This window comes from Parus major, chromosome 19, assembly GCF_001522545.3.
Source record: "Parus major isolate Abel chromosome 19, Parus_major1.1, whole genome shotgun sequence".
NCBI lineage: Eukaryota > Metazoa > Chordata > Aves > Passeriformes > Paridae > Parus > Parus major.
This window is the reverse complement of record NC_031787.1, coordinates 5,010,941-5,029,634: the sequence shown is the minus strand read 5'-3', so window position 1 is coordinate 5,029,634 and position 18,694 is coordinate 5,010,941. Positions and strand designations below refer to the sequence as shown.

The 18,694-nt window shown below is 47.4% G+C and overlaps 2 protein-coding genes across 2 annotated transcripts; both read right to left on the bottom strand.

The window, feature by feature from the left end:
- Nucleotides 1-244: 244 nt before the first annotated feature.
- Nucleotides 245-7,115, bottom strand: SERPINF1 (serpin family F member 1). The gene is made up of 8 exons (XM_015646911.3): nucleotides 6,993-7,115; nucleotides 4,536-4,621; nucleotides 3,976-4,174; nucleotides 3,741-3,896; nucleotides 2,720-2,923; nucleotides 1,802-1,944; nucleotides 999-1,209; nucleotides 245-653 (listed from the first exon to the last, which is right to left on the bottom strand). The coding sequence occupies exons 2-8, from the start codon at nucleotides 4,611-4,613 to the stop codon at nucleotides 394-396; spliced, it is 1,251 nt and encodes a 416-aa protein (XP_015502397.1). The 5' UTR covers nucleotides 4,614-4,621; nucleotides 6,993-7,115; the 3' UTR covers nucleotides 245-393.
- A 3,611-nt stretch (nucleotides 7,116-10,726) lies between these two features.
- Nucleotides 10,727-18,252, bottom strand: SERPINF2 (serpin family F member 2). The gene is made up of 9 exons (XM_015646909.2): nucleotides 18,153-18,252; nucleotides 17,057-17,114; nucleotides 16,393-16,449; nucleotides 15,060-15,477; nucleotides 14,635-14,778; nucleotides 14,269-14,472; nucleotides 13,273-13,415; nucleotides 12,494-12,698; nucleotides 10,727-11,789 (listed from the first exon to the last, which is right to left on the bottom strand). Exons 1-9 carry the CDS (start codon nucleotides 18,212-18,214, stop codon nucleotides 11,464-11,466), a joined length of 1,617 nt encoding a protein of 538 aa, XP_015502395.1. The 5' UTR covers nucleotides 18,215-18,252; the 3' UTR covers nucleotides 10,727-11,463.
- Between the last annotated feature and the right edge of the window lie 442 nt (nucleotides 18,253-18,694).

Here is an 18,694-nt window from a genome sequence, read left to right as displayed (position 1 = left end):
GAGGCAACAGCCTGGGAAGTGGAAACTTAAAGGGGGCACTGCAGGACTTGGAGGGCTCCAGCACAGATCTGTCAGTGATGAGGGATTCAGAATCAACAACTGGTGTCAGGTTGGAAAACAGGATGGGGAACAATGGAGCATACACCAGATAATGTTTGCTTTCAGGACACAGAACTGCATTCCTCCTCTGGGGAAACTGGGAGTGTAGGCAGACAACCTTTCAAGGGAGAATACTTGGGCTTGCTGAGATTAATCGCAAAAGCTCTTTTATTGCAGCATGAAGGCGTAAGATTTGCAAGTTGTGTCTTTGTGCAGCAGAGCAGGGAGACAGTATCCCTCCCAATATCACCCTTTCCATTTGGGCCCTACCATTGCAGATTACTGTGGAGGGATTTAAACACCCCTGGGGTCCAGGATCTTGCCAATGAAGAGGAGGGTTCCAGTGGTATCATCCCTCAGTACGAGAAGGAAAGGCCTGTCCACGTGGTATTCTATGGGGAAGGTCAGACGAGCAGCATCGGCCCCAGGGTTTGGTGTGGATCTTTCCCCATCCTCACCAAGCTCCAGCATTGCTTTGTGTTGCACATGAGATAATCTCAGAGGTTTGGCAGAAATCTTGGAGAAATCAGGTGATGTGAAAAGTGATTGGAGCCCTGGAGAAAAGAGAGAAAGTTCCATTAGCTGAAGGCATGGATTGCAGAAGAAGGAGCAGCACTGCTAATGTGTGACCCACGAGGGGAGGGAGCTGCTTGGGCAGAGTTTTCTGAGGGAACAGGGAGAAGCAGCTTTCACCTGCTGAGCTTCACCTGCAATCTCAGCAGCACTGTTTGAGCTTGGTGGAGGGATGTGATAAAAAGCTGAGAAGCCCTGGATGAAGGTGATTTGAGATCTCCACAACCATAACTAACAACCCACCAACTTCATATTCTGAAAGCAGGAAGCAACTTGGCCGCTGCTTTGAGCCCTGGCAGCCTGCAAAGGGGGTGTGATGCACATACTTGTCTCCTTTAGTGTGCTGCCAAGTGCCTCTTCGTGGTTCAGCTTTAGTTTGGGCAGGCTCAGCACAGCATGGACGGTCTTCAGCTCTTTGTCCACATCGTGGACAAACTCAGAAGTGAGGCTTTCCTCAATCAGAGTCATGTTCTGGGTCACCTTCGTGGGCAGGAAGAACATGGCACTGATTCCCTCTGTCAGGGGCAGCTGGGCAATCTGCAAGGCCAGAAATAAGAGATAAGAAAGGGTCACATCAATAATAGTTCTACCCATTCTGTACCAGGCAGAGGCCTGATTCTCAGGCTGGAATCTCAGCCTTTTCAGTGAACATTCTATCTTTTTCCCTGTTTGCTTTTATCTGACATGATGTTTCCTGACACTTCTGGTTTTTTCCCCAGGCTTTCATCCATCCTTGCTGCACTCTTCCTGCTATGGAAGTGCTCTCTCACCTGCAGCATTGCTTTGGGGAATTCTCACTGGAACACCTTTGAGCTCATGCTCCAGGGAAAGACTGGTTGAAAGAGGCAGAGGTGGAAAAGTTTTGAGAGGTGTGGCCTGCCCTTCTTGCCCAACTTTAAGTCAAGCAATACAGGCTGGTAGGACCTGGGCATAATTTAAATTTTGGATTGCTTGTGACATAGCCTGGGTAGAAGCAGGATACCCTAAGAATCAACACACTGCCTTTCAAAATAGGGATTGCAAAAGTAGCTGATGGGAGGAGCAAGGCTGGAATGGGTTAACAGGTAGGTGTAGCTGAACCTACTCCTCAGTAGGTTTAGGAGATATTGGGCAATATTTGCTGTCTGACCTTGCAGTTGAGTTCTGAGTCGAAACCATATCTCAGGATGGCTTTAGGGTCTGACATCATGGACACCTTCACAGTTCTGTCCTCATCCAGGTAGAAATCCTTCAGGGCAGTCTTCTTGGTGTCAAACTTGGTTTTCCATGTCCCTGTTTTATAAGAGAGAAAATGGAGGATTTTCTGGAATAATAACATATGAAACCAGGCTTATGACTGTGGCTGAATAATCTTGTGCTTTAATATGCAGTATTTGTGCTTTAAGGAGTTGAGGCATAACAGGGATAGAAATAGACTGATTGGAGCTACTGATTTACTGCCATCCTTGGTCCCTCCTTTTCATCTGAGAATTGGCTAAATGGCAAATAAATAATCAAGCCAGTGTATGGGTGGAGTAGCCACTGGGAAGTTGATGTCTACTTATGTAATTACAAAACTATTTTAAAGGGTAACAGTTGTGTCAATGGATATAAAGTACTTCTCTCCCCACCCTTTATTTTGCTGCCTGTCTCTAAGCAATAATTCTCCAGGACACTGGCTTACAGCGTGTTTAAGAACAGCTCTCTAGCATCAAACTGTTCCTTCTACAGTGGTAAGAAGGCTCAGAACACTTCAAGCTGTTCCTTCCCTAAATGGAAATATCCTGTCTCTGAATGGAGTTTTGTGAGCTTAAACTTTCTTCTCTGATTCTTACTGGAAACAGGTCAAGATTCAGCTTCCCAAGAGTAATAATTCCTCCCTCAGGACTATTTTTGTTCAGGTAGTGTTCTTTATTTTTTCTTCTTTACTAAACATTCTCAAACACTTTCTTCTCACGCTCTCTCCTTGATACCTGTTTGCTTTATTGGAAGTGGGAGCATTCCTCCACATCTCCTCCAACACGTGCTTAATGGACTTTTTCTGTGCCCAAGCACACAACATTCTTACCCTTGAAGAAAGCAGCCCCAGCAAGGAGAATACTGACATCTGTGGGCATGTCCTTCATGAACCTCATAATCCTTCCCTTTGTCTGCTGTCGGACCCAGGTGTTGATTTCTTGGAGGTCCAGCTGGGTGTTGCCACTCAGTGCCCTCGGTCGCATCTTGTAGGACTTCTCCAGCTGGCTGTGAAATCCAGGCCTTGCCCTGAGTCCTGGGGAATAAAAACATGGATACTGCAGCTAGCTCCCCTATCCAAACAATCTCAAGGCAGCAGGTGGCAATCCAAAGCCCAGCAGCAGGTCTCTCATAAAATATCTGTGCCTGTTTGTCTACAGAAACCTGCTTTGAAGAGGAATATCTGAAAGCACATTAAGGAAACTGATCCAAATCCTACAGCCACCCATGCTGGAGCATGGGATAACTCTCTTCTGAAAACTGAAAAAAGGAGATAAGAACTGAAGGCTTGGACACAGCCATTCCTACATCAGCCTTTCTTCTCTCCCCAGCCTGCTTTCTGAGTACAGCTTACTCAACCTATTGGATTCTTGGAACCAGCAGGTTCCAAAAGATAGCTCTTAGCATTCTCAGCAGATGTTTATTGCATGCCAGAAGCAGACATTTCAAATAGCTCTGCAAGGAATTAAACAAAGGAATATGGCTGAGTGTTATCACAAATAGAAAATGTGATCTGTGGTTCCTGGAAGCCAGCAACACCTGCCAGACAGCCTGGAGTGAAGGCAAAATTATCAGCAAGTTTCTTGTAGGTCTTCTGTGAGTTAACTGTTCTGTCACCAATGTCTTTGTGTGCATGTCTGGTCTTTTATTTAAGTGCACAAAAACTTTCCAGGCTTTTTCTGGAGCAGCAAGAGCATTCCAGCTCTGTCTGCATCCTGGCTCAGCAGAGTATCAGAGCCAGAGCTGTTAGTGCTGTGTTACTCAGTGTGTTTTTATCAATATAGGCACACCAAAATAACTACTGCTGACAGCTTTTTAGGTAAAATTTTATGGAGGGGAAGAAGGACTTTTACTTTTCTCCAGGATGATCCGGGAGGCACTTTTCATGCTCTTCTCTGGCCCAGTCACGCTGCTCAGCAGGTCCTTGTAGGTGTCGTGGACCTCAGCCTTGTTGAGCAGATCATAGAAGAGGGCGCGAGAAATCACATTTTCAGTTCGTTCTCCAGCCCCTGCCAACGACCAGGAAAACATGAGAGAAAAAGGCTGCCAAGCCAGAGGGTGAGTGTGAAAATGGGGCAAAGAACTCACCAAGTGAGAGACCAGAAAGTGCAGTAGCCAGGCTGAAGGGAGACAGCAGCACGTTGGCCGTGGCTGTCCGGCTGGACTGCTGGCGGTACAGGTCATAGCCAAAGTTGGAGACTGCAGCTGCCAGCTTGTTCACAGGGCTCTTGTAGAATGGATCTTCCTCTTCCTCACCAGCATTGGCTCCATCAGCTGTGGCAGAGTTCTGGCAGGTCCAGGAAATGCTTTGGTTAGACTTTCAGGAGTGGTAAACACTTCATAGGCAAGCAACTACAGATATTCTTCTATGACCTACAGAAATATTGACTTCATCTTAAAGAGAGTGTAGGAACGGTTACTTTAATGCCAAAGGCAGCACTGAGTTTGAAATTCTGCCTCCTGGTCACCCCCTGATGTAACTACTGTGGTTTTATCCAGGTAAAGCAGGAGTTAGGCTCATTATGTTGCTAAATAAAATCCCAGTAATTTAGGAGGGTAGTGCTTAATCCTTCAGTAAGACTCTCTAAAATTAAATTACCTGCTCCACACCTCTTTCCCTTGCTCTCTGCATATGGTGTCTCACTCACCTGCTCAGTAGCTGAATTCTGGGCTCTGCTTGGGACAGTTAAGAGGCCTAGGAAAAGGAGAACCACTGGAATCTGCATGCCTGGACCTACAGAATATGACAGAGAAGGTTCAAGCAATCAGGTAAATGCATCTCTACCACAACTCTGCACTGTACCTAGCTGTGACAGGAGCTGCAGTGGCAAATGCTGCTGCTGCTTGACCTTCCAGTTGTGAAACACACACCTGATCTGAGCCAGCTTTCCTTCTCTAGTTGGAAGTATTCAGCCAGACTGGCCCCAGTGACTTTAAAACTGGGCAGGCACATGGTGTGGGTGTGCCTGAGCACAAAAGCAGATGTGTGTGGCCCAAACCACACTGATGCTGGCAATTACTGAGTGCCAAGGTCCAGAAAAGCACCAAATCACTACTTCTGAGTCTTAGGCTTCAAAAAAAAATTAAGACTTCATTTATAAAAGGTACCAAATCCATATTGTTGAATGGGGTAGAAGGCAACACTGACTGGTTACTGCTTTTAATACACAAATTACCTGCCTCAGGCAGTAGTTTGCTGTTTCTTGTGTCTACATGTACCTGTGTCCATCCTTTGCTTCTTATTTGCAATCTGATGAGGTAAAATAGAAGAGCTTTCTTAAAAGACAATAAGGAGACCTAGAGAAGTGAAAGGCAGTGCTTGGCTTATTCAACATTTTTAATGGAGGTGGGAGAAAAGCACCGAACTCCCCAAAGCTGTTCTTTCTGTAGAATCCATTTTTCATCACTCCAGTACTGGGATGAGTGGCCCTTCCAGACAAATCTGTCTGGTCCAGAGGGCACTGAGTAACCCAGGGCTTTGCTGTGGGTAAACCAGAGCTACTGAAGTGTTCTGTCCCCAAGAACAGACGCCACTGAGGCTGGTCTGAAGCAATGTTTAGATAGATTCCCAGAAATTAAAGGAAGAGAGTTGTATTTAACTAACCCCTGTCATCCTAGGCAACTAGAGAAATCAGAGGAAGAACATGTGTTTCAGATTAACTTCAGCTACAAAGAAAACATGCCTGCTGCTAGAAATACATGTGGTGACAACAGCCCCAGCTCAAGACCCTGTTCAGGCAGAGTGAAAGGCAGTTTGCTGTTGCCCTTCCCTGCCTTTTCTTCTGGAGGGAGCTCTCCCTCAGAGAAAAAAGCATCACACAGGAGGTTTTAAGCTTTCATCTGTGTTCAACACAGAAGTGGTACCCTCTTTCCCCCGTGAGCTTGCATCCTGCAACCTGCTGCCATCCCAGCTGCAGAACAGGTGAGGTTTCTGGTGCAGAAGATGTGGATCAAGAGGATTTACTATCTGGTGTGATAATGGATATGATGCTGGGATTGCTCCCATCATTCCAGAGATTTACAATGAATAGGCACCATGCTGAAAGAGAAATGCCAGAAGTCCTGCATGAGTCTAAGTCAAAAAGGCCTTAGTGAGGGCTCTGTGAGGATGCCTCTACCAAGCTACACTCTGCATGCTGAGAGGAAGAGGTTTGGCCCAGTCTAGCTTAGAGCTGAAGCTTTTCCATGGAGCATAACCTTTTCTCTGAAGAAAAAGAAAATAATCTCAACACAACCTCTGCTTCCAGCTCCACTGAGCTCCTGGGAGCATGGGAACAGAGATTGGTTTTGCAGATTGTATTGTTTTTGCCAGTACTGTCACCAGCTTCATATTTCTCAGACTTCGCCAAAAAGCAATTTCCATTTTAAAAAGACAAAGCCTTTTGCGTTTGAATTGGCCTGAACATCTGGATTCTATTTGTATTTCTCTTAGCACACAGCCAGAAATGCAGAGAAAAGAATTTGGTTGGATCGGAGGTGGGATGGTTTCAGGCATGATATTAAAATCTGTGGCTGGCTTGAAGGAGAAGAGAAGGAGCAACAGCGAGTGATGTTACAGTCAAAAGGTATAGGAAGAAAACCTTGAGAAATGAGCTGAGAAGGAACTTTGTGTCTGGGACTTGTCGATTTGTGAAGGCCTGCAGGTGCAAAGGAAATATTTTACTTTCCACCTACAGTGGAACAAGTCTCTCACATCATTTATAAACACTTCTGACTTGAGGTGCTGTGAAACAAGACCCATGAGTTGAGACTGCTCGCTCTGCTTGTTCCACAGCACCAGCTCCTGGCACATCCTGCAGCCACCAGCTCCAGAGGATTTGACTGTCACACCATCACGGACAAAAAAAGTGTTCCCAGCTGCAAGGCAGATGCTTGAAAGGCAGAAAAGCCACCCCAATTCCCGAGCACAGCTCAGCCCCGGGGGCACAGCTGATGCTGGTGGCTCCCGATCCTTGGTGAGGTCTCTTGGTAGGAATCCCACCTGCAGAAGAACCATTCTTCCCATTTCCCAGATCCTCTGGGAGCTGCCCAGCCTCAGCCCCTGCCCCGTGCTCCCCTGGCCGCTGGCAGTGGCACAGGTGAGGTGTCCCTGAGCTGTCCCTTACCTGGGGCTCCTCTCGGCCGCTGCTGTCGGGGCTCCCAGCGGGTGCGAGTCGAGGACAGTGCGGCTTTGGTGCAGCCACATCTGCTTTTTGCTGCTTCCCCCAGCCCAGCCTTCGGCAGGCTTCAGGTTACAGCTTCCCAGGGCTCTCTTAAAGTGCTCTGCTCCCATTTTCTGCCCCTGCCACCCTCACCCTGAATTGCATTATTTTTTCAACCCTCTTTTTCCCCAAAAACAAATCCCCGTGCTAAGGGCAGCCTGGTGGGTAAAGCACAGGTAGGAAAGGCAAACACTCCCTGTCCTGTTTGAGCAAGTCTTTTATGCCAGCAGTTCTGCCATAGGTCACATCAGGGAATTCCTTCTGTCTCAGAGGTATGGTTAATGCAGTAATGTTTAATGGATTTATAGATTTATGTCCAAGATTTAATGGAGAGACTGTAGAAACAGGATTCTGTTGTTTGAGGCAGTTAAGATGCTGGGAACTGCTTGTATCCAGTGATAGTTAACGAGAAATCATTAACTGGCTTAAAGTTTTTGGCTGAAAAGGAAGAGGCTAGAAAGCCAAGGACTTGTTAAAAAAAGAAGATGAATTAATAGAATCTTGTAGAAGCTTTCAGAATGATAAATGATATGGAGAAAGGAAAGGGACAGAGGAGTTCCATTATTACTTTCCACAGAAGGCTCAAGGGGAGCACCCACCTGTGCACATTTAAATCGAGGGAGTGTATTTTTAAACAAGTATCAAATTGTAAAACTCATTATAACTGAATATTGCAGAAGATGAAAAATAGATTTGAGGGTAAAAAACCCAACACAAACCAAATTAGTAGAAGAAAGGTCCCCTGAAGGCTACCAATGGCCAGCTGGGCAATACAGCTGGAGAACAGTGAGCTTTCCTTGTCCTTTGCCATTCCTTTCTTTTCCTCAGCCATGGATAGTGGAAGGACCAGGATACTGGGCTAACTGGACACATGGCTAACCAGAGCCAGCTGTTTTTCTGTTTGGAAATGCTGGAAAGGCAGTGATGTCAGGGCCCCCAGTCTGGGACATCTCTTTGGGCTTTCTGCCAGCAGGTAAGGAGGAGTTCCTCCTGTGTGAGCGCTGAGCTCATCCAGTCCCTCAGCAAAGGGGAAAGGATGTGCCCAGGGATGCATTAGCTGCTGGTTTTGCAAGCCAGGAAAGCAGATCAGGTATGCCCTGTGATTAGTCAGTGCTTTAAAGGCAGCCCCTCCTAACAACAGGGGTAGCAGCTCTGCTTTCAGCTGCTTCTCAGCTTGCTCTGTGTGAAATCATCTGCAGAGAAAAGACTGTACTTGTTAGTCTTCCATTCCCAACCCAGGAATGGGTGTGTTGGCTGTAGAGATGTTTTCTGGTGGTTTTCATGTCTTTGTGATACCTTGTTTGTGGTGTTAAAATGCCCTTTATGGAGGGACCAGTAAAGAAGATTTTATGTCTTGTCTCTGTCTTCAAATGAAAATTCCATCTGTTTAAATACAGGTTTGGTTTTAAAACCATTTAAATCAGAGTTTCATAGAATGTTTTTACAGACCAAAGCCAGCTTTATTCCTGTAGGTGAAGGGTATCCCTGAAATGGTGCATTAGACTCATCTAACAAAATCAGTTTTGTTAAATCAATACAAGCATTTTCCGGTTGTTGTGGTTTGATTTCAGCATGCTCTCTGACAGGGTTCACCTCTGCTGTGGAAGTAGTGGTGATATGAATTTGCTCTAGGTAAGGAAAAAAGTACATCTAATATTAAAGAAACTGGGACTTATTTGATATTCTGAGCCAGTGGTGCAGATGGATAGAGCAGACACCCTGTGCTAGTCATGTCTTTTCAGAATACAGCTCCGTCAAAATGAAAGCTTTAGCAATGCAAAGTGGAAACTCCTGAGCAGAAACATTAATATTACTTTGCATTTTACAAACTGCCTCTTCTGGAAAGTCAGTGGAGTGAAAAAGAGTCTTATGGTTGGTGTAACTGATAATTTGTTGAGCGAAGCACAGTCATGGAGGGCTGCTGTACTGTCAAATAAGATGAAATTAATAGTTTGACAAGAATAGCTTGGAGGAGGAGTGATGGCAGCAAGACAGAAAATAGGAAATAAGAACCAAGCTGTTCAGGAAACTGAGAACAAGGGAAAAAACTTTATAAAAGCGGGAGCTGGAGGGCAGAGGCGTGAAAAGGAAAAGTTGAACTTCAAATTTTGCAGTGGTTGCAGTGCAACAGGGTGGCATTTAGGGAGGTTACAGTAGCCAAAGAAGACTTACCTAAGGCATGGAATGGTATTTCAGAATGCTAGGAATGAATCTGTATAAATAAATAAGCTAAAATGTTCCCTGTGGGCTAGAGCTGTGCCCTCTAGTAAGAGAGGCTGACTTCTTGTGGGTTTACTTGTTAAAATTGCAGGTCTCTGTAATTACAGCCTCTTTCTGAAGGGTTTGTGCCATTACATTGGTTAGAGGAGTAGGCATTATCTTCGGCCATTCTTCCCCTTTTAGACTGGAAGAAATGCATAATTGGAGGTTGGAGCCAGGACTTTTCATTCCCCAAAGTCGCCTGCATCCCTGAAATTCATGGTTAGTGAGTCAGTCCTGCTCTTATGCCAGCAGATGGTGCAGACTATTCAGGGACGGAGGCTCCCAGAAGCATTCTGCTCCTTCCTTTGAGGGAAGGCAGCCTTCCCAAGCAAGGAAAACACTGCCAGAAGGATGGCCCTTGGGCTCCCTAACTGTTGCTCTGCAAGAACAGAGCACTGTCCTTTCTACCCAGCAGCTGAGGGGGTTTGGAAGCAGAAATTACTATGGACAGGAGTTGTTTTGTACAGAAGTACTCATGAGTTAGCCCTGTATTTTTAAGTGGTAGGATGGCTTGGTTGGGTGGAGGGACCCCAGAATTCCTTGATAGAATCATAAAATGGTTTGTTTTGGAAGGAACCTTAAAGATCATATTGTTCCAACCCCACCTTCCACTATCCCGGGTTGCTCTAAGCCTGTCCAAGTTGTCCTTGGACATTTCCAGGGATGGGGCAGCCACAGCTTCTCTGGACAATCTGTGCCAGGGCCCCATGGGCTTTTAGGGCACTGCTGTTTTGGAACAAGGACCCATCTCGGGGAGTGTGATGGGCTCTGCCCATCTCAGACCAAAGGACAGTTATAACAAGACATTGTCCTTTGCCAAAACAAAAGCAGTGATGTTCAGCTACAGGTGTCAAAATCTTCCCTCCTTTCCCTGGAAGCCACGGATACTGTGGAGCCAGGAGTATCCCAGTGAAGAACAAAACACAGATAACAGATGCCAGATCAGCATCTTTCACCCTCTGAGCATTTGTCAGGTTTTACTCAGGAGAAAGGTTAAGGGCTCTTACATCCTTGCTTATCCCTGTATTGCTGCTCACAGGCCAAACGCCCTCCTGACCCCGTGCCACTGAGCTCATGCCCTAATTCAGGGAATTCTGCCATCTCACAAAGCCAGCTCTGACCCAGAGAGCATCCATCCCCTGCACACTTGGCAGGGGAGATGCCCAAAACTTGTTTGACTTGGTCCTTGGAGAATCTTTACAGCTTTGACATTTCACCTCACAGCCCCTGTTGTTCCCTGGGACAAGGTGTAGCAGAAAGCAGAAATCCTCTGCCAGAGCCCCTCCTCTCTTTTCTTCTGACCTGCCCAGAATTTTTTCCTCCCAATCTTTGCAATTACTAAATTTCTGTGCCATTTTCCTTTCTCTGTTGGGTCCTTCAATGCAACACTTTCAGCAATTTTATTCTGCTTTATTATTTATTATTCTGCCAACATAAAAATTACTAAAAAACACTTTATAAAATATTCCTTGAAAAATCTAGCATTACCCAGCCTCTAGGGGAAGGGCTGGAGAGAAGGATCTAAAGGGAGGGGTTTCCTACTGCAAAGCCTCCTACATCAGATCCAAATAGCCAAGGAGTGGGAAAAGGGAATCTTTGACAAGAACCCATGCCTGGAATTGGCTGTGACTCATCCTAGAGAAGACAACTGGTTTCTAGTCCAGTTGCTCTGGAGGTCGATGTCTAGGTGGGCACAGATGGTTTTCAGAGGAACACTGAGGGATTCGTGTTCCCAAGAGCTGCGGAAGGAAGAGCCACATTAATACATCCCTGGCTGATGTCCAAGCTGCCAGATGCTAATGATGATTCCAGGCTACAGGGGACTCTTATAAGATCTTAATGAAGACTCTAATAACAGTCTGGGGACAAGAAAGTCTCCCTTCCATGACTGAGAGCCCTGGAAGGGAAATCCAGGCAGAACAAGCTTTACAGGTTCAACAGCCTGGAGAAGCTCATCAGGTCTGGAATGGGCTATCCCAGGACTGGTCTCTAGGGATCTGTAAAGGAAAACAGCAAGGAATTGCCCCCTGTGGCCTCAGAGGGGCAGGAGGTCTCTCTCAGCAGGTGCAGAGGGTCAGGCAGGAGTCCCAGAACACTCAGGCTCTGCCCTCTGTTATTTGGGCACGTGGTGCTCGTTGGCATCTGTGGCTTCGCGCGAGTCCCAAGGCTCTCGGATCTGGGGAGCAGCATCTGGGCTGGGGTTCCGGACACTGCCAATGAAAAGTGGGATCCCTGTTTCATCCTCAAAGATGATGAAGACAAAGGGCCTGTCGAGGCTGAAGGTAGAGAACGAGCGTGACACCGCGATACTGGTGGCAGCAGATGCTTCCACCCCATCTTCTTTAAGCTCCAGGGTGGCCTGGTGCTGTACACTGGACACAAAGAGAGGCTCCTCTGTGATCTTCTGGAGATTTGGGCTCGTGAACAGCTCCTGGAGGCCTGCAGAGAAATGAGACCAAGTTGGTGCCATGAGTTCTGAGTTTTCTCAAAGCTGTCTGAAGAAAGCAATTCCCTGATCTGTCGCTCCACGTGCTGCCCACCATGGACAACTGGAAAACTGACAGGCAACAGAAACAAAAATTCCACCTCTTTAAGAATAGTAGAGTAAGAACTTGAAGTCATCCTTTAAAAGCAGCAGCAAGTCTGGAGACTCTTTCTAGCTGGGCTGGAAACACTTATACTGAGACTATTTTTTTAAGCAAGTCTAAGCAAAACAAAGTGAACTCTTAAATTATTCTAATCTGGAAATGCAGCACCTGGTGTTTTATTTCAGCTCCAGGTTTTGTGATCTGCATTTTCTCTGTTGGCAATTTCCATGTCCTGGACACTGAATTAAAGGACAAAATAAGAGATTGAGATTGATGTACAGGAGAAGTTTGTTTTGGCTACAACAGGGAGAACTTGTAAAGACTGTGAGAAGCTGTGAGCGCTGCCTTGTCTGTAGTATCATCTAGTTGGAGCAAAACATTTGGTGCCAGGCAAGCAAGGAGTAAGGAGGAGGAGAGGAAGAAGAGCTGGGAGAGTTTGGAGCTCTGGAACAAGCTGTGAGGTACAGCTTTAGAAACAAGGGTGGCAGCTTTTGGTGTCAGCAGCCAGACTGATCAGCTCCTCTTGTTCTGTGCAAACCCTGCTAGAGGCCTTACCCAACTGGCTGAGAACCTGGTTGAGTTCCAGCTTGTAGTCCAACTTTATTTTGGGGATCTTCACCATGGTGGGCACCTCTCTGGGGAAAAGCCTGCACAGTTCTTTGTAAGGGAAGTTCTCCAGCACGTGAGAGGTGTTCCAGGTGTTCTGGTTTGGTACGAGGACCACAAAACTCACATTACTCTTAAAAGGAAACTTGGCTACCTGGAAATAAAACCAACCAGAGAAGAATTTAGGGAAAAGGAAGGGAAGTCCAGAAAGTGATGCTTTTAATTTAGTCTTTTCCTAATTGGTCTGCAGGGCCACTCTTGCTCTTGGATGAAAACAGCCTGGTGAGAAGGAGGGATCTGATTTCTCCAGAGGAGAATCTGTTGGAATAACAGCTTTAGATTTTAGTATTAGCCACTGGCTGGTGAAGATTGAGCACATGGCAGAGTGAAAGCCCACATTGCCCCACTCTGGAGTCTGAAAAACTCCAACAGCACATTGTCAGAGGGAATTCCTTTCCATATTTCCTCATTTATCTTTAACTCAGGGCTTTAAAACTCTATTAATTCCCAGTTAGTCAGAATACCTCTTTGTGGTTTTTCCTAGAGATTAAAAGTGAAGATTCAACATTCTTGCTGGGAGCAAGGACAAAGAATGATTATTAAATTTTTGTGTGCTATGCCTGTTAAAAAAAAAAATGTTTTTTTGGAGAGAATGCTTGCAGTTAGTAGAATACCACAGCAAGAGGAAATTCCAGTGAAAATTTGCAGTGCTCCTGAGAGATCCCTACCTGAATATCCTGGGACTCCAGTGTAAACCAGCTCAGGGGGTACTCAGCAGCTCTCATCATCTCAACTGGGACCACAAACTCACTGTCAAGGTGGAATACATCTGGCCCAGTGAAGCTGGCATTAAATTTATTCCTCCAAAACCCTGTAAAAATAAAAGTTTTGAAATTAATGAAGTTAAATTTGGGTAGAAAACCAGAAACTGCTGAGCTGGCACTCCTCCTATCTTGAGTTCTCTAACAAGGCCAATAGTGACCAGGGAAGTGAAAATACAGCAAAGAGAAGTCAGTAGCGAGGCTGGAAGAGCCCTAACAGCAGGAAACTCTTATCATCCAGAAAGAAACTATAGAATAACAAAGAGAACATGGGTTAATCCTCATGCCTCAGCGTGGGAGACTACTGAAGGCTATGGAGATAAAAGAAACTATGTTTGTGCTTTGAAAAATGGGGAGTATTGCCTCTGTGCTGCAGAAGGGGAAACACTGCTCCAAGACCAAGGTAAAACGTTTGTAGATTTACACTGGAAGTGTTTGGTCTGTGCACAGCCCTCAGGGAATTAAAAAAGGAAGATGTGGCCGACCACTGTGCTGTAGTCAGAGAGAAATCCACAGAAGCTGCCTCTGAGCTCTGTGGTGGGTGTGCAGTGAGCTGCAAACCACCTGGTTCATCATTTAGGTTAGAAAAGACCTTTAAGATCACTGAGTAGATGAGCAGGGATGTGCCACTGCCTGGGATCCTGAACCAGGAGGCAAAGATACTGCAGGTCCCACCTGCTGTGTCCTGGCTCTGCTGTCAAGTAACATTTTTAGCACATGTGAAGCAGTTGGGAATCATTACTGTAAAGAAATCTAAGCAAGAGGAACAGCAGATGCACAAGAACAAGCAGATTGCCTAGCAGGAAGCGAGGAGAGGAGATGCTGTTCAGCTACAGGGCTTGCAGAAAAGTGGAGTTCTAACTATTCCCTCTTGAAAAAATAAGGAAGGCCTGTGGAGCTCACCGTGGAAATAGATGGCATTGAGCAGGAGCATCACTGTGTTCTCAGGGAGCTGCTGGAGGAAGGAGGGAATTTGCCCATGAGTGGCTTCCTTTACCCAGTTGTTTATGGCCACAAGGTCATCCTGACTCATCCCAGAAAGGGTCATGGGCTTTGCTCCATAGAACTTCTCTGAATCCTCCAGGAACTTCTCTTTCACCTCAAACCCTGGCAGAGGGGAGGAATGATGGGAAAGGTTTGCTCAGTGTGATATGACACTCCCCAAGAGGAGGAAGTAGGGGAAATTGATGTCTCCAGTGTGATTCCATCGCTCTGTGTGACTGGGAGGTTTATCTTACACCAGTCCAGCCCCCCTGGGCCTCCTCTCACCTTTCTGCAGGTACAGACGTGACCCAAGGCTGAGGGTGGACTCTGTGAGCCTCCTGCGAAGGGTGCCCAGCATGGGGTGGAGGCAGGGCACTGACTCCAGGTGCATCACCTCCAGCAAATGCTTCTCTGTCTGATTTGCTGCTCCTAAAAATCAAACTCCTGTTAGGTCTCATGCCCACCAAGTAGAAAACAGGGATGTTACTCTGGCTGCCTCTTGTTAGAAACACACCGTGCCTCACAGAAGAGGCTGGAGAAATCTGAGAGTCGGAGCCTCAGAGGGCAGCTTCAATTGTAATCATGCCTAATTAAAGCTGCAGGAGCAAGGATAAGTGGAAAGGACTGTATTTCATTTGCATCTTGCACACTGGCTGCTCGTGCCTCTGGGAGAGGAAACAGGGAATGGTGGTTTTGCCACTAAGAATTACCCAGTGCCAGGTGAGACAAGGCGAGGGCGATGCTGAGGGGGGACAGGACCACGTTGGCTCTGTTGGACTCCAGCTGCACCTCTCTCAGGAGATCAATGCTGAATCTCATCAAGCCATCTGCCAGCCTCTGGCTCTTCTTCCAAGTCATCTTACAGCTTTTATCTCCAGCCTCTCCTTCCTCTTCAGAAGAGGCATTTTCCCCAGGTGATTTCTTCCCACGACAGCCCCCAGCCTCAGCTACGGCTTCATCTTCTGAGTTCCAATCATCCATCGTGTCTGGCAGGGTGGTGGTGAATGCTGACATGGGTCCATGGTTCTCCTGGAAGCTGTCATAAGAAAATTCTACCAGCTTTTCCTTTGGCTGGGTTGGGATGGCTTCCACCAAATCCAACTGTGCAATTCCAGCGCTTTTCACATCCTGGGGAGAAACAAGGATAGCACTGGGAAAGCAAAAGCACAGTGACACCCCCATGGGCTTTCACTGCATGTCTAAATGGGCTGAGAAAACTGGACAGAGCTGGACTCCTCTGCTCTGCTGGTGGTTTTGCTTCAGTTTCCCTTTAACCCTGAGGATAATGATTTGAGGGAATGGCTTTGGAAAAGAGAAGGTTTTGTATCCTGTGGATACAAATGGACGCAGTGAGGGTCTGGCAGTGGTTCCTCCTCCATTTGTCTCAGGAAAGCTTGAGGGCAAGACTCACCAGCAGCACAGCATTTGTGCCACATGTGAAGGCACACATCCTGTGCCTTCAGCATTTACAGATCCATCATCCTCAGCCTTGATTTCATCTCCTCCCCTCACACATTTTAGCAGTGCCCACCTGCCTCACACTGGTCAGCCCCTTCTCCTGTCACAGCCCTGATCGTTTGGCTCAAGTCCTCCTCCAGGCATCTGTTTTCTTGACCTGTGTGTTCTAGTCCATCCTTCTTCTCTCTAAATTTCCTCATTTTACACTCTTCTAAGCTTTAACACTGCCACTACTCCTCACATTTGTATGGTCTGAAACATCCCAGCTGAGTGGGTTGGATCAGCTACGGATCTTTCTCCCTGTCGTCCTCGCAGCTGGTGGCTTCCCTCACCTTTCCTTTTCACTCAGAAATTAAATCATCCACCTGCCAGCCCCTGCACACACCAGCACTGATGTTAACTCCATACTCTGCTCAGTTATTTAGGGTGGAACTTCCAGCTAGAAGGAGCACAGCATTGGCAGCAGCTGGGAAAGATGAACTTTCTCATGGCACTGGCACTGCCTGGGCTCATCCTTTCTCAGGAAAATCTGCAAATCCCACAGCACAACTTCAGTTCCCTTGGGTGGAACTCATCAGTGCTTACCCTCAGCTTCCCGTCTTTGTCCAGGAAGAGACGCTGCTGGTCATTGGCATGTGCCAGCTGTGGGGAAAAAAATCAACAAAGAAACAAAGTCAGGTCCCTCTGAATTTCCAGAGTTTGTCTTCCCTGCTCCCACTGCAATCCTGGCTGTAGCAGTCCCCACAAGGCAGCGGCACAGGCAGGATTTTGGGATGCAGACCCAGGGGCAGTGGGGTCTGACATGGGGAGGTAGAAGTGAGGAGCTGGGAGACACTGCAAACCCTGGATTTGTTTAGAAAGGGGTCAGGCTAGTCTGGTACAAAATAATGGATCCTTTTGAGAGTGAGCAGTGGAGTTTTGCAATCTCATTTCTGACAGGGATCCAGATTTAAAAGGGGGGAGGAGGAAAAACCTGCTTTTCAAAAAGCTCCTGTTAACTCCTGCAGGTCACGGTCACTAAATACAGTTGAGGTCAAGTTCCAAAAGAAAAGTTCCTACAGAAATATGACTAATAAGAACATCCACAACTATTTTAGCTGGGTAAAAGATCAGAAACCTTGCTGGTGAACCTCCCAGCAGTGTCCTCCACCTATCTGCCTTCCAGGGCTTCTCTGGGTGGTATTTGCCCCATGGTCTGGCTCAGGGAGCCACCACATTTCCCTTGCTCTTTGCTGAGGTAGCAACTTACCCTTGGGAGGCTGTGCAGAGCAGCCAGGCAGAGCAGCCCCCAGAGGAACCCCATTTTCCTGGAACAGAAGGACCAGCTGAGAGAGGAGATATTTCCAGCTGCGAGCTCAGCCTATTCAGGTCTACAGGGAGAAAATTATCAACCTGGCCAAACAGGTTGGCACAGGAGCTTGTGGAAAGCAATAGGAGATGAACAATGCTGCGAGGAAACAACACAGGGCTCCTGGGTCTGGTGCCAAGGCAGGGAAATCAGAGAGGAGCAGGGCCCCGCAGCAGAGCTGCAGCTACAGCCAGGCTCCGCTTGGATCCTGCCTGGCTGACCCTGCTGCCCTGGTTTCTCTGGATTGCAAATGGTATTTCCCTAATCAGTGCTGCACACACTGTGCCTCTGGAAAGAGACAAGAGCCTTTCTGCTCCTTTCCCATGGAAACCACCAAGATACAGGCACAGCATCCTCAGCTGTGCCCCAGGCTCTTGGGAGAAGGGCTACGGACCTGCAGGTGCTCAGTGAGTGCTGTCTGGGAGGGGATTTGCAGGTAGAAGTGCAATACCAGAGCAGTTTCCCAGCATTATGTCCTGGGAGGAGGAGTCCTCCCCTTCCCAGCACTCGTGTTCCCCCTTTGCTGGCAAACCCTGCCTCTCCCACCTCCGTGCTCCAGTTCCAGTGTGGGACAGGGAGCAGGGCTTCCAGGGTCACGGACAAAACCCCACCCATTCCCTGGCCAAAGCTTTACCCAGCCGTTTTTCCCTTTCTGACAGAAATAAAATACCTTCTCTTTCCCATAAAACCTCCACCCCAAAGCCCACCCCCCTGCATGGCGTCTGCATTTAATTCCTGGGGCTGCTTTCCACTCTCCAAGCAGTCCTTACTTCACCCAGAACTGCTGGGCTGAGATCCCACTGGCAGAAGACAACTTGAGGCCATTTCACTCCTTCCCTTCCTTCACCCCAAATCCTGCAGTCACATACAACCCCAAACACCCCTCCTCCTCCCTGGTGGTGCCCATCCTTTAACCCTCTTCCAAATTCACCCCTCTCTCCCAGAGGGCCATTGGAGGAGCCCTCATTTTTACCAAATCCTTTGATTTGTCCCTTACCTGAGGTTGTTCATGTCCACGTTGGAGCTGGCACCTGCTTTAGCCTGTCCAGAGCTCTGCATGGGGCACACACAGCTCTGGTCCAGCCCTCCCAGCAGCGACCTTCGGCACCACCCCCTGTTTGAAAATTTGGCAGGCAAATATTGACCTACAGCATCCGGTTAAACATCTGTTTGGGGGAGAATTGTGAATTTGTGGTGCATTTGGAGATGGGGACACACTTTTGGGCTGCTGAACTTTCAAGACCACCTTAACACTAAATTTACCAGCTCCAAAACTCCCAGCAGCTGAAGCAATTTGCAAGTGGCTCTACTTTGCATACACTCCCCATGCTAGGAATATTCTCTTTTATTCATAAACTTCAGTGAAAACACAGGGCTCGGTGTTTATTGACACAGGACTCTCTGGCTTGGGAATTTTCTTTGCTGAAACCCCCAGCTCTTCCCTCCTGGAGTCCCAGCTGCTGCTGCTGCACCCTGTGAGGCACTGGTTTGACAGAGGCCAGGTGCCCAGGGTGCCTTGGCTGCACCCAGCAGGCTCTG

Coding starts and splice junctions, on each gene's coding strand:
- SERPINF1 (XM_015646911.3), bottom strand. CDS start 4,613: ATGCAGATTCCAGTGGTTCTCCTTTTCCTAGGCCTCTTAACTGTCCCA. Junction 4,175..4,535: donor AGAATTCAGCTACTGAGCAG/GTGAGTGAGACA, acceptor TGGACCTGCCAG/AACTCTGCCACAGCTGATGG. Junction 1,210..1,801: donor ACTCAGAACTCAACTGCAAG/GTCAGACAGCAA, acceptor CTGGCCTTGCAG/ATTGCCCAGCTGCCCCTGAC.
- SERPINF2 (XM_015646909.2), bottom strand. CDS start 18,214: ATGCAGAGCTCTGGACAGGCTAAAGCAGGTGCCAGCTCCAACGTGGAC. Junction 17,115..18,152: donor GTGGACATGAACAACCTCAG/GTAAGGGACAAA, acceptor CTTCTGTTCCAG/GAAAATGGGGTTCCTCTGGG. Junction 11,790..12,493: donor CCAGGTTCTCAGCCAGTTGG/GTAAGGCCTCTA, acceptor ATTTCTCTGCAG/GCCTCCAGGAGCTGTTCACG.